This window comes from Prunus avium, chromosome 3 (assembly GCF_965620075.1).
Source record: "Prunus avium chromosome 3, drPruAviu1.hap1.1, whole genome shotgun sequence".
In the NCBI taxonomy this organism is placed as follows: domain Eukaryota; kingdom Viridiplantae; phylum Streptophyta; class Magnoliopsida; order Rosales; family Rosaceae; genus Prunus; species Prunus avium.
In genome coordinates, this window is record NC_142286.1 from 535,410 (window position 1) to 549,465 (window position 14,056).

The following is a 14,056-nucleotide window of genomic DNA, read 5'->3' on the forward strand; positions in this document are numbered from 1 at the left end:
ACTTAAAGCATTGGCGTAGTTTTGACCATATCTCAGTAAAAACCACAGCTTTGCATTCTTCTAGAAGGAGGGGGTAAAAAAACAAACAAGAGAAATATTGACTTTTCTTTTTTGTCAACTCGTTAGTACGAATGAATTGCATCTTCTGTAGCGTTTTGTTTTAATATTCTTCGAGGTCTCACAGAGTCAGAACTCTTTGCACTAAAATTTGAAGGACTTATCTAACTCACCTAACACGACCAATATAGAATCTTATGGTGAAAACACCTCTCTCTCTCTCTCTCTCTCTCTCTCTCTCTCTCTCTCTCTCTCTCTCTCTCTCTCTCTCTCTCTCTCTCTCTCTCTCTCTCTCTCTCTCTATATATATATATATATATATATATATAAAGTAAACAATGACCAAAATATTGGTGGTATCTGTTTGCAGGTTCTCTAAATCCAACAAACATATGCTGTTTACAAAGACATTTAAGCCACCACATACAAAAACAACCACATAATTCAAATCTCCATCAACGCCGGATTACCTTCACTAACCTCCATAAGTATATAGATGTTCTATTTGAGGATTGTAACCAGTAGTTTTTTAAGTTATGACCCGTCTGTAGTTGTCTCATTTCGTCTAACGAATAAAATCATATCGCTTTCTCTAAAAAAACCTAAAGAATTCAGTAATTTGTACTTTATCATTTAAACACACAATTATTCTTTGAAACCCTCTGAATTAACATCTAAGTCCACATGTACCAAATCGTCTTTTTTGGTCAACCTAAATCCATCTATAGTCAATAACTAAAACTTTTGGCTAACTATGGACCAATGACATGGGTTTATGGTGCATGCACCAAACCACACATCATAGTTTTTGAGAGCAAGAAGCTAATTGGTAGGTCATCCCTAGGTTTAATTTACATTTAGCTCCCGTTGAACATTTGCGTCTACATGGTGTAAACCCATATACGCCTTCAAATAAAATAATATTAAGTTTTCACAAAACGACTGACGCGTGAGAATTTGATGGGTGCAAAGGTCAAAGGGTCAAACTACAGATTAACGCTCTATTAGAGAGTTGGTATCCCAAGTTGGTCTCCCAAGTTGGTCTCCCTAGCATGACCCTAAATATAATGGATGGAATTTTTGTATGCTTGCGCAAATGGAGGATGTCTCTCTCAGTAGAATAATAAATATGAATTGTTTATTAAGTAATTGAGTCTTGAGTCTTGACCGCGTTCTATCACACGCGCGGTAGAAATGCCACTGTTTTCTTCTTTAGTAATATAGTCAGTCCAAATCCTTCTCTCTCTCTCTCTCTCTCTCTCTTCTGTCTTACCTCTTTCTCTTTCTCTCTCTTCAGATTATCTTATATATAAACCCCTCATATCACATTCAAATCTACTCCCCGAAGGAAATCCGAACAAGTCCAATTAATTTCTGTATCCTACCCGCTCAACACAATCCAATCTGAATTCTTTGTAATCCAATTTCTATATCCTCAAATTAACTCAAACCAGATGGATATGGCCGATGTTCATGTTCATGATCACGTGAGAGCAGGTTATGGCTCATCAGCAGCATCAGCAGAAACTCATGATCAAATACCAAGTGAAGAAGAAGACGTCGACTTAAGAAAAGGACCATGGACAGTTGAGGAAGACTCCGTTCTCTTCGATTACATCAACATCCACGGCGAAGGGCGCTGGAATTCACTGGCTGGCCATGCAGGTAATCTTTCGACATGTTCTCTGAAGAAGAATATCACTAGACTAATAACGAGTCGAGTCCGATATATCAATTGTGGTGCCATACTTAACTAGCTAGCTTGCATTTTTCTTCCTTCAAGCCTTTGAAAATATATATAACTAGACGTCAATTATTATGCCTTGATATTCTCTTTGATCGACTCATGCCTTGGCTTATGATCAATACATATGTTCTTAACAAAGTTGTAAATAATAACCTGCAGGTCTTAAACGAACTGGTAAAAGCTGCAGATTAAGATGGTTAAATTACTTGCGGCCCAGTGTTCGACGAGGAAACATAACCCTCCAAGAACAGCTTTTAATTCTTCAACTTCATTCTCGCTGGGGAAACAGGTACATAATTATAAGCTAGCTCTCAGTTTTTCAATATATATTTTCATCTTTGATTAGATTCTTTCTATTAACTTTAATCCTTTGTATTAATTTTGTTTTTCATGGAAATCAAATTTAGGTGGTCCAAGATAGCCGAATACTTGCCTGGTAGAACAGACAATGAGATAAAGAACTATTGGAGAACAAGAGTCCAAAAGCAAGCAAAGCAGCTCAAATGTGACGTCAACAGCAAACAATTCCAAGACGCCATGCGTTACGTCTGGATTCCCCGCCTTATTGAGCGGATCCAGGCATTGCCTCAATCTTTACCAGGTCAATCCAGTCATGAGAGTACCGATCTCACCACTGCATCCGAATCTCAATACTGGATTGATTCGAATTTCATGCCCGAAACATCGGGCAGTTCATCATCAGAGTCATCGGATCAGCTTCAAGTTTGTTCAATTCCGGACCCTACTACTACTGATCAATTCATGAACTATCCATCTACGAATCAATATGGTTCAGACAACCAAAATGGTACAAATTCAGATTTTCTAGGTTTTGAGCAAAGCAATTATTGGTCATCAAGTGGTGGGGACTTATCAGTGGAGAATTTGTGGAATGAAGAGAATATATGGTTCCTGCAACAACAGCTTAGTGATGACCAGTGGAATTGATCGGGGTCTAATCACATCATACTAGTTTTCTTACGTGACGCATGGGTGATTCCATGACGTTATCATATCATACTAGAATAGAAAACAGCTGCATTATTCCAAATTTGACAAACTTTAGAAAGAGACTTTTTGTTGCGTTTAATTAAGCACAAATACAGACCATATTTTTATATTTTTAGGTTGATTTTGGGGAGACTCTGACTAGCTGCCCATTTTATGTAATTACTTATAAATAAAAATTGCTTTTTTTAGACACATTATGAATCAAAATCATAAATAATTATGTGAAATAATATTTAGTTCATATAACATGACAGTAATTTAATTTAATTTTAATCTAGTGCATCGATGGGGTTGGTGGTTGACTTTTGAGAATATATATATATATATATTGGGCCTGGGCTTGGACCATGCGGTGGAAGTGGGAAGAGGGGGATTGAGTGTGGGTACTTACTACTTAGGTACATCAAAATCACATCACAATAATTTCGAATTTTAAATGTTCTCAATATGCTATGTTATTCGGGTTAATAGTATACTTCGATACCATATTAGAATGTAAGCATCCAACCCAAAATTAATTGGCAATGAGCGGAAAGGTCCAAGATCATATAAACTATTATGCAAAACTTTAATTTTCCAATATGTGGGACACACGTCTTCAGCACTGACATACCTATGTTTTTCGGTCAATTATAAATATGTGTATAGAATAATCAAGAGATGTGTTACTTAATTTGTATATGAGGAGAATAAAACACACACTCAATGTAATTTAATATAGTTGCGTCTATGAGGAGAATAATAGATTTCAGAAAATTCCTGAAAATATCATTGTTCAAGTCATTACTGAAACGTGAAGAAAGGGCACAGAATGTAAAACGTGACAACACTTTGACGTTGGAATAGGGGGAAAAAAGAAGAGAAAATAAAAGAAGACTGGGGCACTTATTATTTGTCAGTAGTTTTGAGAGATGTGATTAATTCAATGGCTTCTTTGATGGGAGCAGGAGCACTAACGGCCGCAACCCTTGAAGATGAAGCAGGTCTATGTCAAAGATGAAGTAGAGGGGGTCAACTATATGAGATGAAGACGGTTCTAGATTACCACATTAATTAATTAATTAATTGGTGGTTAATACATTGCATGTATTTAAATTATGTAATGAGGCGACTAATTAAGCAGGCAACGAATAAAATAATACAAGTCATCATCATCACTCATGTTTCTTCATTCTAATTATCAAATGCTAGTCTTTTAGATTCACTGTTCTTGACCAAAACATCATCTGCCATCAAATTCAACACCGACGTGATCATTTGGGCTTCTTCGATTTATATTCAATGAACAATGTTAGTGGGAGAATAAAAAATCCAAAATTGTAATAAAGGAGATGATTACAATTAAGTAAAAGCCATTAGGAAATAGCCCAATTAAGTATTTAAATTCAATGCATGGATTGATCGATCATAGGGAGGCCAAGGCCAAGAATGGACCAATAAGTAAGTATTTTGACAAGGCCCAGAATGAAAACAGCAATACAAAGGAAATAGGATGATGAAGGACAGGCATCCTTTTAATATCTCAAACAGCCATGGTCATTCTCTGTAAATTCGAATGTGGACGAAGATGAGCAACAGCCATGGTCAATAATCATTGATGCCGGTCATGAATTATTCATATCAACAACGACCTCACGATACACCAACACCCAACAAAAAGGCAACACTATACTTGGACCACAGTTTTGTGATTTGTGGCCAACATCCATTGGCCACGGGCTGTCTATGACTAAGTCTAAGATCGGCCACGGGCGTATCCGTGGCTTATGTAGAGCTTTTCTAGTGGTGCATGTTGGTTCATTCGGAAAATTTACTCGAAACATAAAGGTGAAAAATGATGAAAAGGAAACATATTAGTAACAATAATTAATTAGTACTTTGAGTCATCAATCGACACATTTGAAAGGGTGATATATCCTGAGTTCTACCTTAACTCAATTTACAAGAAAGAATGAATTGTTATTGCTAAGACGAACTTTTTACATATCAAGCATAGCTTTGACACAATTAGCAGCCTGAACTAGGAGATGTAATCTTCCTAAGATGGATCAAGAAAGGTTATATAGTAAGTGTGCCTTATGCTTCAGTGGTTGGATGTTTCAAGTGTGTGTACTAGACTAGACATTGCTCATGCCGTCGGAGTTGTTAGTCAGTACATAGTAGTCCTGGAAAGCAACATTGGGAGGTGGTAAAGGGGATTTTCAAGTATCTTCGAGGTACTTTGTCTCTGTGTTTTATAGGTGATTGTGTCTGAGTTCAAAGGTTTTGTCGATGTAGACTTGGCAAGAGACATTGATAATACGAGGAGTATTATTTTTTTTTATGTTTGTAATGTGGGTAGTATTGTTGTGAGTTGGTCTCAAGATTACAAGGTGTTATAGTTTTTTCCGAGCATGGTGACCAGTGAGGCTGCAAAAGAGATGGTTTGGTTGAAAGTCTTCTTGGAGGAATTAATTAAGGAGGGTTGTGTTTTGTATAGTGATATAGTTAGAGTGCAATTCACTCGGATAAAATCATGTGTTTCATTCAAGGACCAAGCATATTGAACCAAACTAAAATTACATACGCTGACTTATGTTGATATTTTGACTAAGTTGGCGATTAACAAACTGAAGTTGTGATCGATTTCAGTTGGTCTCTTAGCATGATGATGGAGATGTTGGTTGCTTGAGATGCGGCCTTGTTATGTGTGAAGTGCTTGAAGCTTTGGCTGAGTTTCTTGGGAGGTATCAAGTTAGAGGCATGTCCAAAAACCGATTGGTCACACTACTAGAAAAGATCAAAGAGATGTTTGCAAGGTTGTATTAGAGCGACTAATCGCCCATCACAGCGGACCATTTGAAACCATACGAGCGTCTTTCCTGTTTTGTTTCCTACTCAAATTTTGCTTCGTATTCGGACTTAAATTCCTACCCATGTAACCGTAAGTCTTATAGACTATGAATATGACTTTTGGGGAGTTGTATTATGTTAGAGAGCTAACCCTAATTGCAAGGGAGTATGACGAAACACTTTAGTGCTTGTAATTGTCTTTCCTTCTTTAATAGTGAAAATCTCATAGCAACCCGGATACATAGCACATATGGAGTGAATCTCATTAACAAATTCTTGTGTTGTTGTATATAATTTGTTTGTTTTTGTGTTTCTCAATCGCGTTTATATTGTTTCACACATGTTTTTGTATAAGATGGGATCAAGGGCATAATTTCCTAACACCTTTCCAAATCACCTACTAGATATGGCCATGTTAATTTTTAGTAACTTCAATTGGGTTTCAAGATGAATAAGTTGCTAGCTATCTCCAATATCATAAAACTTATGGCTAGCACTAATTTTCTCTGAAATAATTAATGTAACTCTGCTAGCATAATATACCATTGTAATTTGTAAACAAGGAGGAAAGTAAGGAGGGGTAGTAGAAAATACATAACATTCACACGATAATGACATCTGGACGTATGCATAGGAGAATTTCTATATATATAATGAAGAGTATTGTACAAGTTACATCGAGGATATAATAACATTAACCAAGAGTCATGTACTCTGAATCAAGAATGTATCAGCTGCATGATATAAAGAGAGGTAAAATTTATATCGATGGAGATATGAGTTATGAGGAACAAAGTAGTGAATCTGGTTTCGTACTCAAGGCCAAATACCATACTCAGCTAACCTCCATGACCTGATTTCAAACTCTTTGTGGCTCAGAAAACTCCATGGGTGGTGGTAGTCAGAGGCGCACTCACTCCACCCATTATGATAATTGCTGTGCTTGGACTCCTCCGTTCCCTCATTCAGCACAACATGATCATTGTGGTGGGGTTGCATTATCGCTCCTAGTAACAAGAGTAGAGAAGCCATAAAAATATATGTGGGTTTGAGGGCTGAATTGCCACCTGAAGCCTTGAGCTTCCTCACCCTATATATATATATATATATATATATATATATATATATCCTGTTTTTCCCACCACATTTTTGACTACTTGAGAAAGAAATGCAGGTGTCAACAAGTAGTAGATAGATACTTCATGTTGCATTTACTTTTGGCACAAGAAATGCCTTTAACGTAAAAAATCTTTCATGCAAATCTTGCCATGCGATCAGTTTTGAAACGGAGTTGGCCATCTAAAGCCATGCCACTTTTTCATGACTCAATAAGCGTTGGACAACCCACAGAGAGAGAGAGAGAGAGAGAGAGAGAGAGAGAGAGAGAGAGAGAGAGAGAACATTTTTGGGACCATGGTAATGAACTACGGTATATGACCACTAATCCGTCAAGTACTATTTGGATTTTCCTCAAATTATGTGAATATATTCTTTCATTCATTGATGCTCACGGTCCTGATGATGATTAATTAGATACCTTGATAATTACTCGAACAGGCGCATAATTAGGATATATATTCACCAAACAATCCAATTGTGGAATATGGAAACCCTACCTAAAGAAGTAAGAGCTAGATGGCCTCTGCTTTGAGCATCTTCACACTTTCATACCTACAATAATTATTCCAAAGGGTATCTCACAAGCAAAGCTGGCAGTCAGCTGGCTGATACAACAACCCTCCCTTTTATTCATTTTTGATAAAGTTGGCGAGACTAAAAATAGCTACGCAAAATCACACTCACAAGTTTTTCTTCCCCCCCATATCAAATCTTCAAATCAAGAACTCCTCTTTTCTACCCTCAACTCATCATTGTTGTTACTTGAGTGCTCTAAGTTTACGGGTCTCATAGTCTCTCTTTACGGTACAACCTTTTCATAGATACTCTCTTTCTTAGTTGTGTGTGTACAGTATTAATAAAGGGATCTCATTTTACCATTCATTAAAAGTGATCGAGAAACGCGAGTGCAACCATTAATGCAATCAGATGATTCAAACCATTCATTTTAAGGATCTTGTTCAAGAATTGTCCTTTTAAAAAAAAATACCGAAATTCAAAATTATTTGGTCTTCTAACAATAGCACAACAAATAGACAATGTTTCAACTAATACAACAAAATGTTCACGATATTCCTTTTAGAAAAAAGTAACAAGAACTCCAAGACTTTTGTCTAAAACGAAAATGGAGTTGAGGAACTATGGAAGCTGTTGACACCGTAACTAACCGAGCAACTAGCTAAGCAAGATTAGCCACGTGCCATGCTTTGAGAGGTCATCACCTTCGCCAAAGAAGCCTTGCCACATGTCACCACTAAGGGCAATGTCAAGAGTCCCACATTGGAAGACTACAAGAAGTGGAGACTCCCTTTCACCTATAAAAGAGGACTGCTCTCCTCTTAGAAAGGGATCCGATCCTATCGGACCCAATGCGATCCTATCCTAAGCTGGGCTCTCTCTCTCTCTCTCTCTTCAGGACTCTCCTACTAGCCTGGCCTTCGGGTCCTAGGTCTCCAGACCTGGGGACTCGACCCCTGGGCTCCAGACTCCTAGCTTTGTACTTTAGGCCCTAGGCCTTCTTCCACTTATCTTTGGGTCTAACCCACTTGTACAAATGTAAACACTATCATAATGAGAACATCTTCTCTGTGGACGTATCCCATTCATTAAGGGTGAACCACGTATATCTTGTCTTTCGTATATTTATCGCTTGGCCAAGTCCTCACATACATGCTGAAGGTCCTCTCCTTCACCCATCATCCATCACACCTCATCACTAAGTTGGACTAAATCTTGGCCCAACCATTTTGAGCATCAACAGAAGCCATTTTAAAAGTTGAAGGACTAAAGCTCAAGTCGATACAAAGTTCAAGAACGATAGCTCCTAAAATATTTAATGATTAATTGGGATACCTAAGTTGGGAAGATAGTTTTTTAGTTGAGATTTTGTGATTTTGTAAAGAAAGAAAAGTGAGTTTTATATGCATGCATATTTTTTGTGGACAAAATAATCGTCCTAGGAAAACTGTACATGTAACGTGACTGCACCGGAAAACTGTACATGTTTGATCATATATAGCTAGCTGTGTGCATACATATATGTCCCAATGTCTGCATCTAGTGGACCTAAAAGGCAAGCCAACATGATTGTGATATTGAAACAAATTAGTTGATCAACATGAGCTCACACGTTGGTATCATGTAATTTTCCTAGGTGTACCTAATATTAAACCGATGACCGTGGACCAACACGTGCTGCATTAACAAAAATAAAAAAAAAATTGGCTCATATATGAGTTTAATTATTCATCCAGTAAAATTAATTGACCAGATTAATTTATCCAGCCAACTAAATTGACCAAAGAAGACGTGCAAAAAAATGCTACAAAGAAACGTACAAGTAATCTCCCACATACAATACTAGATTTTTTTTGAAAGAGTTCAAACTGGGTTGCCATGGCGGAAGGGGGAAGCCACCACCATTGTGGTGCCATACTAGTTTTAATTTCAAACCTTCCTATACATATATATATTCAAACAAATCCACATGCAACTAGAAATAAATAAATAAATGGGGAAGTGCTTAAAAATATATCAAAAGCAAAAATTTCCCCATCAACCTTCAATTTCAACTACCATTGTGACCTAGCTAGCCATACATATATACGTACATTACAACTATATATATATATATTCTAATAATATTATTGTACAAGATTGTCCAAGCATGGACATGGAATTTGATCGTTGCAGGTGTGATTATTATTATTAATCTTGAAAAGGTCGAGACGTGAATCTCCCAATCGTGTAGTGTATGCTGCTTTCTTGTACTCGCCCCATGTGAAGGGCTTGTAGAGGCTGGGCTTCTCCGGCGACACCATCTCGGGAAGTGGAGACATCCATGCATTTAGGGGTGGTGCCCCAAAGTACACCATCGACATCCTTGGCTTCATAACTGAGTTTGCCAATGCCCTATGTCTCACACTTACGAACCTCCCATTCGTCAAAGCCTGGTGATTATAAACAAAATAACATTAATACATGCTTAATATTACGCTGCAGAAGTTTGAAATTTATGTATGACTTTCGAGTGATTACACGTATTTTGAATTTACTTTTGAAAATATCAAAAATTACATCGTCATCATTGAAGACAACATTTGTATTAGTGTTAAATTAGATTTTAATTTCGGCCCTTTGTTAAATACATTAATCTATCATTTTGATTGTCATTATCATTGAAGAAAATTATTTTTTTTATTAATATAAAATCAGATTTTAAGTTAGATGCTTTTGTATTTTAAAAAGAGGCAAAACCGTAGCAACATTCTCTCAAATAAGACCCTACTTTACTTTTCGTCCCTCAACTCAAAAAATTGTTATGGTCATCCTTCATTTAGATATCGCGTTGCACCACTCGTCCTTTTGTCAATTTTATTAATTTTTATGTCAAAATTAAAGGCAAATAAGACTTTTACCCAGTCACCACTTCATTCTAACCAAACCCGACGACAACTCTCTCTCTCTCTCTCTCTCTCATGATCCTTTTGGGTTTTGTTTAGATTGTTCAATTGATTGAGAGGAAGACCAATCGATGAAAAAGGTTGGGAGGAGGAGAGGGTTGATGAACAGAGGGAGGAAGAAAATGAGAGAAGGAGAGAGTGGGTCGAGGTCAGAGTGGATCTCTGGGGGTGGGTCGGCGGTGGATTTGTGGGGTTAGGTTTGTGAAGGGTGGCAGGAGGAGAGAGAAGGAGAGAGAGTTGTTGGGGCTAGGTTGTGCTTATTAAGCACATGAAAAGACAAATATAGCCCTATTTTTCACGGAAAAGTTGATGGAATTGACGGAAAGGACGAGTTCTGAAAGTCTAGGCATAGTTGAAGTACCATCATAATAATTTTTGGAGATGAGGAACTAAAATTAAAATAGGGTCTTATTTGAGGGACCATTGCTGTATTTTTGCTTTAAAAAGAAATGATTCTCATACCCAACGTGTGTGTGTGGTGTGAAAGAGAGAGATAGAGGGGGGTTTGACTTTCATTTTCTAGTGATAAAGAAATTTTACTTTTTCAACTCATAATTAATCTAAAATACACTAGTGAATAAAAAAAATTAAATCTTTTTTTTTCATGAAAAAAATTATAAACTTTTCCGAGTCATAATTCAGTTGAACTTTTGTTAAATTAAATATGATGGAAAATTGGTACATATATGTTGAGGAAATAAAAAGAAAGAATTGGTGTTACTGACCTGTAAGGCATCACCAACCATTACAAAGAAGTGATTGGGGTCAGGAGGGACGGGAACCCACAAGCCATCATGCAGTGAAATCTGAAGGCCCCCCACGCTGTTGGATCTTAGGATGGTTAAGATCTGAGGGTCAGAATGCTCTCCAAATCCAATCCTATTATTGTTACCATACGGATGAAGCTGTTGTTTTGGTGATGGGTCCTTGACCGCAGGATAGTGATTAAGCCTCAGAATTGAGTCACTCTGGACGTCTCTGATGAACCTACTGAACACAGATTTGTCTGAAACCCATAGTCCCTCACCCACCAGATCAAGAATCTCACATGCCAATTCCTTAACTGCTTCTGTGTAATCATTTACTGCACAGCTGGATTAATTCAAACAAAATTGATCATTATTCATTACTTCAAAATTAAAAATACACAGCAAACTCGTATACTATATTCTTTATCGAATAACATCACAGTGTTTGATTGAATGTAAACGTTATATATATTGATACATCATTTGGTGAATTGATTCTGCCCATTATACACTGAAAAATAAATCGAAATGTCATCTCAATGTCGTTCCCAAATTTAGCATTAGCAAAAGGGATGGATTGTGCAATTTAACTTTTCTTTTTATCTTTTGATGATTTGCAAAGCTATGTAGCTATCATAGAAAATGTATATATATATATATATATGATTGATTGTTTAAATTTTCATGCAAATAATGGTATGGCCCTCCTGGCTACCGCGAAAAGTGGGAGTCCCACAGTTGAACATGGGGTAGTCCCATGCAAGCCTGCCTAAGCATATAAACTCTCTTGTTTTTGTATGCATGGTTGAAATGTTTTGCTCAAATGAAAAGGCCAATAAATTCAAGCTGTCTCATACTCGGCTCATGCAAGAAAAAAGAATATATAGAAGATCGATCCAAACAGTCATGTCAATTTGTAATCTCATGCACATGCTTCATTCACAGATTGGCTAGCATTCAGTACAAAAAGATGACCCCAGTTCTTCAAATGTATCAATGGAGAACGACTACTGTTCATCAAAATGTTGCAGAAACGAGAACAGGATAAGATGATGAGAAATCTAAGCTCATTGAGATGACGTTCAAATTTTCCAACTACTCAAGTCGGGCCCTAAAATGTTTAGCCTCAAATTATTGCAAAAAGCTTTGCCATCTATATTCAAGAGTGATTTATCTCTGTCGATTTTTAGAACAGTAATAATAACACGTGACATAGTGTGATTTATCTCTTTCGATTTTAAAATTAAATATTAATAACTGTATATGTATTATAATTTCGATAAATTTATAATTTTAGGTCAGCATATTATTACGGTCGAAAAACAGAATTTCTCAACCAAAAGAGTCGGGTATATGCATGACCCAAAAAAAAACTCTGTATGAAAGTCAAAGCTATTATATTATATATTTGGTGCCCTGCCATTAACAAACCATGAAAAGAATGCCGATCCAACTAATAATTTGAAGGTCTATTATGAGGTAGCTATGTCCGTGAAACAAAAATAATAATAATAAATTGAATAAATTGACAACAAAAGACTTATTAAATAAATATAGATTATGAAGTCTGGTTTTTTTAATCCTTTCTTTTTCCAATAAGGAAATATGTCGTTCTCTAGGATACCAAGCATTACTAAACAATCTTCTCCACCTATTCATCTGCAAAATCAATTCCCTCCCTCCTTTGTTGGCCAATAGTGCCATGATTTCTTTTTCCAATAATGTTTCTATATTTATAATGGCATTGTAATTATAATTCATCAAATTACAGAAATTAATTCAAACACGCCATAAACTTAATACCATGAACCCCGCGAACCTGCTCGAAGAAACAGAAACCGAAAACCCAGTTCTCTCAAGGATTTATATATTGTTCTTCATTTTCTTTATCATTGTTTTCCAGAAATAAATATGTGACATGCATGTGTGTATACTAATTAATTAGAAGATGAAGAAAAACATACTTGAATTTTGTAGGGTCGTTGGAGATGGCATTGGATCTCTCAGAAACAGAGAGAGGATCGGTTTGAAGGAGAAGGTATTCAAGCTCTCCCATGTCACCATTGCGGCCAATGTTTTTGCAGCCATAACCAAAAGGACAAGCCGGGCCAGCTCGTTGCTTCTCCATGGCGGGTTTGGCGAAAAAATCAGCACCTTGTGCTTCCATTCTCCCAATGACCTCTTTCGGGACGCCGTGGTTCACCACCTTGAAGAAACCATACTCTTCACAGGCCTCGACAATTTGTTCCGATAGCTTTGACCTATTGTAATTTGATAGATCGATTGTGGGAATTCCTACTGCCTTGGTTTTCTTGGTTCGTATTGGTGAAGGAGATGGTACAACCATTGCTTGTTTCTGTTTCAGCTGGAAGATTAAAAGAATTAATATTATGAAGAGAAAAACAAGGTGATCCAAAGATAGGGAATTTGAGTTTGAACTTTGTACTTTGGAGGTGTGATCGTGGTTGAGCTGGTGCTATTATATATACCAGAGAGAGAGAGAGAGAGAGAGAGAGAGAGCGAGAGGACAATTATTATTATTATTGTTTTTATTTATGCTAGGTAGGGGAAGTGGGTGATTGTTTATAATTTCGAACCAGGCAGCATAAGTTACAAGACATGGGAAGTCTGTATATATCGCATGGCACCTTGGAGTCTAAAATACGTATATATAAACATAAATATAAAATAATGCTGGACTTTTCGTTCCGTCGAGATTCTCTCAAAAAAATAAAATAATGCTAGACGGATCATTTTTTTAAGAGTGCATTAGTAGCAGGTGAGATTCACTTAGGACATGAATTATTGACCGTTTAGTAATTAACACATATACTTACTACATAATATACTTGTTAATTATTATTATTTTTGGTTTAACTTAGAGGGCTCAAAGATGTGAAGGAACGTTAGAGAGTTGCACAGTGTGCGTGTATGTGTGATGAGGAAGGAAGGAAGGAGGGAGGGGTTGGGGTACAGGCTGGTAGCGGCTGTTTGTCCCCTCTAATTGGGATTTTGTTAAAATCACTTTTCAAAAAGAGTTGGGGGCTTAAATTAAAAGCACCTGTCAGGCCATTGTTACG

General features: G+C 36.8%; 2 protein-coding genes across 2 annotated transcripts; one reads left to right on the forward strand and one right to left on the reverse strand.

Annotated features, from left to right (window-relative positions):
• The first annotated feature begins 1,323 nt into the window (after positions 1-1,323).
• On the forward strand, positions 1,324-3,007 carry MYB2 (myb domain protein 2). Its single transcript, XM_021957017.2, has 3 exons — positions 1,324-1,722; positions 1,964-2,093; positions 2,212-3,007. The coding sequence occupies exons 1-3, from the start codon at positions 1,512-1,514 to the stop codon at positions 2,750-2,752; spliced, it is 882 nt and encodes a 293-aa protein (XP_021812709.1). The 5' UTR covers positions 1,324-1,511; the 3' UTR covers positions 2,753-3,007.
• Positions 3,008-9,336: 6,329 nt separating this feature from the next.
• Positions 9,337-13,403, reverse strand: LOC110755763 (gibberellin 2-beta-dioxygenase 2-like). Its single transcript, XM_021957036.2, has 3 exons — positions 12,941-13,403; positions 10,953-11,319; positions 9,337-9,714 (listed from the first exon to the last, which is right to left on the reverse strand). The coding sequence occupies exons 1-3, from the start codon at positions 13,321-13,323 to the stop codon at positions 9,409-9,411; spliced, it is 1,056 nt and encodes a 351-aa protein (XP_021812728.2). The 5' UTR covers positions 13,324-13,403; the 3' UTR covers positions 9,337-9,408.
• Positions 13,404-14,056: the final 653 nt, after the last annotated feature.

Bases quoted from the DNA above. Each gene is read 5' to 3' on its own strand.
- MYB2 (XM_021957017.2), top strand. From the start codon at position 1,512: ATGGATATGGCCGATGTTCATGTTCATGATCACGTGAGAGCAGGTTAT. The intron at 1,723-1,963 runs GTAATCTTTCGA...AATAACCTGCAG, and splicing joins TTCACTGGCTGGCCATGCAG to GTCTTAAACGAACTGGTAAA. The intron at 2,094-2,211 runs GTACATAATTAT...AATCAAATTTAG, and splicing joins CATTCTCGCTGGGGAAACAG to GTGGTCCAAGATAGCCGAAT.
- LOC110755763 (XM_021957036.2), bottom strand. From the start codon at position 13,323: ATGGTTGTACCATCTCCTTCACCAATACGAACCAAGAAAACCAAGGCA. The intron at 11,320-12,940 runs GTATGTTTTTCT...GAATTAATCCAG, and splicing joins AACGACCCTACAAAATTCAA to CTGTGCAGTAAATGATTACA. The intron at 9,715-10,952 runs GTCAGTAACACC...TATAATCACCAG, and splicing joins TGGTTGGTGATGCCTTACAG to GCTTTGACGAATGGGAGGTT.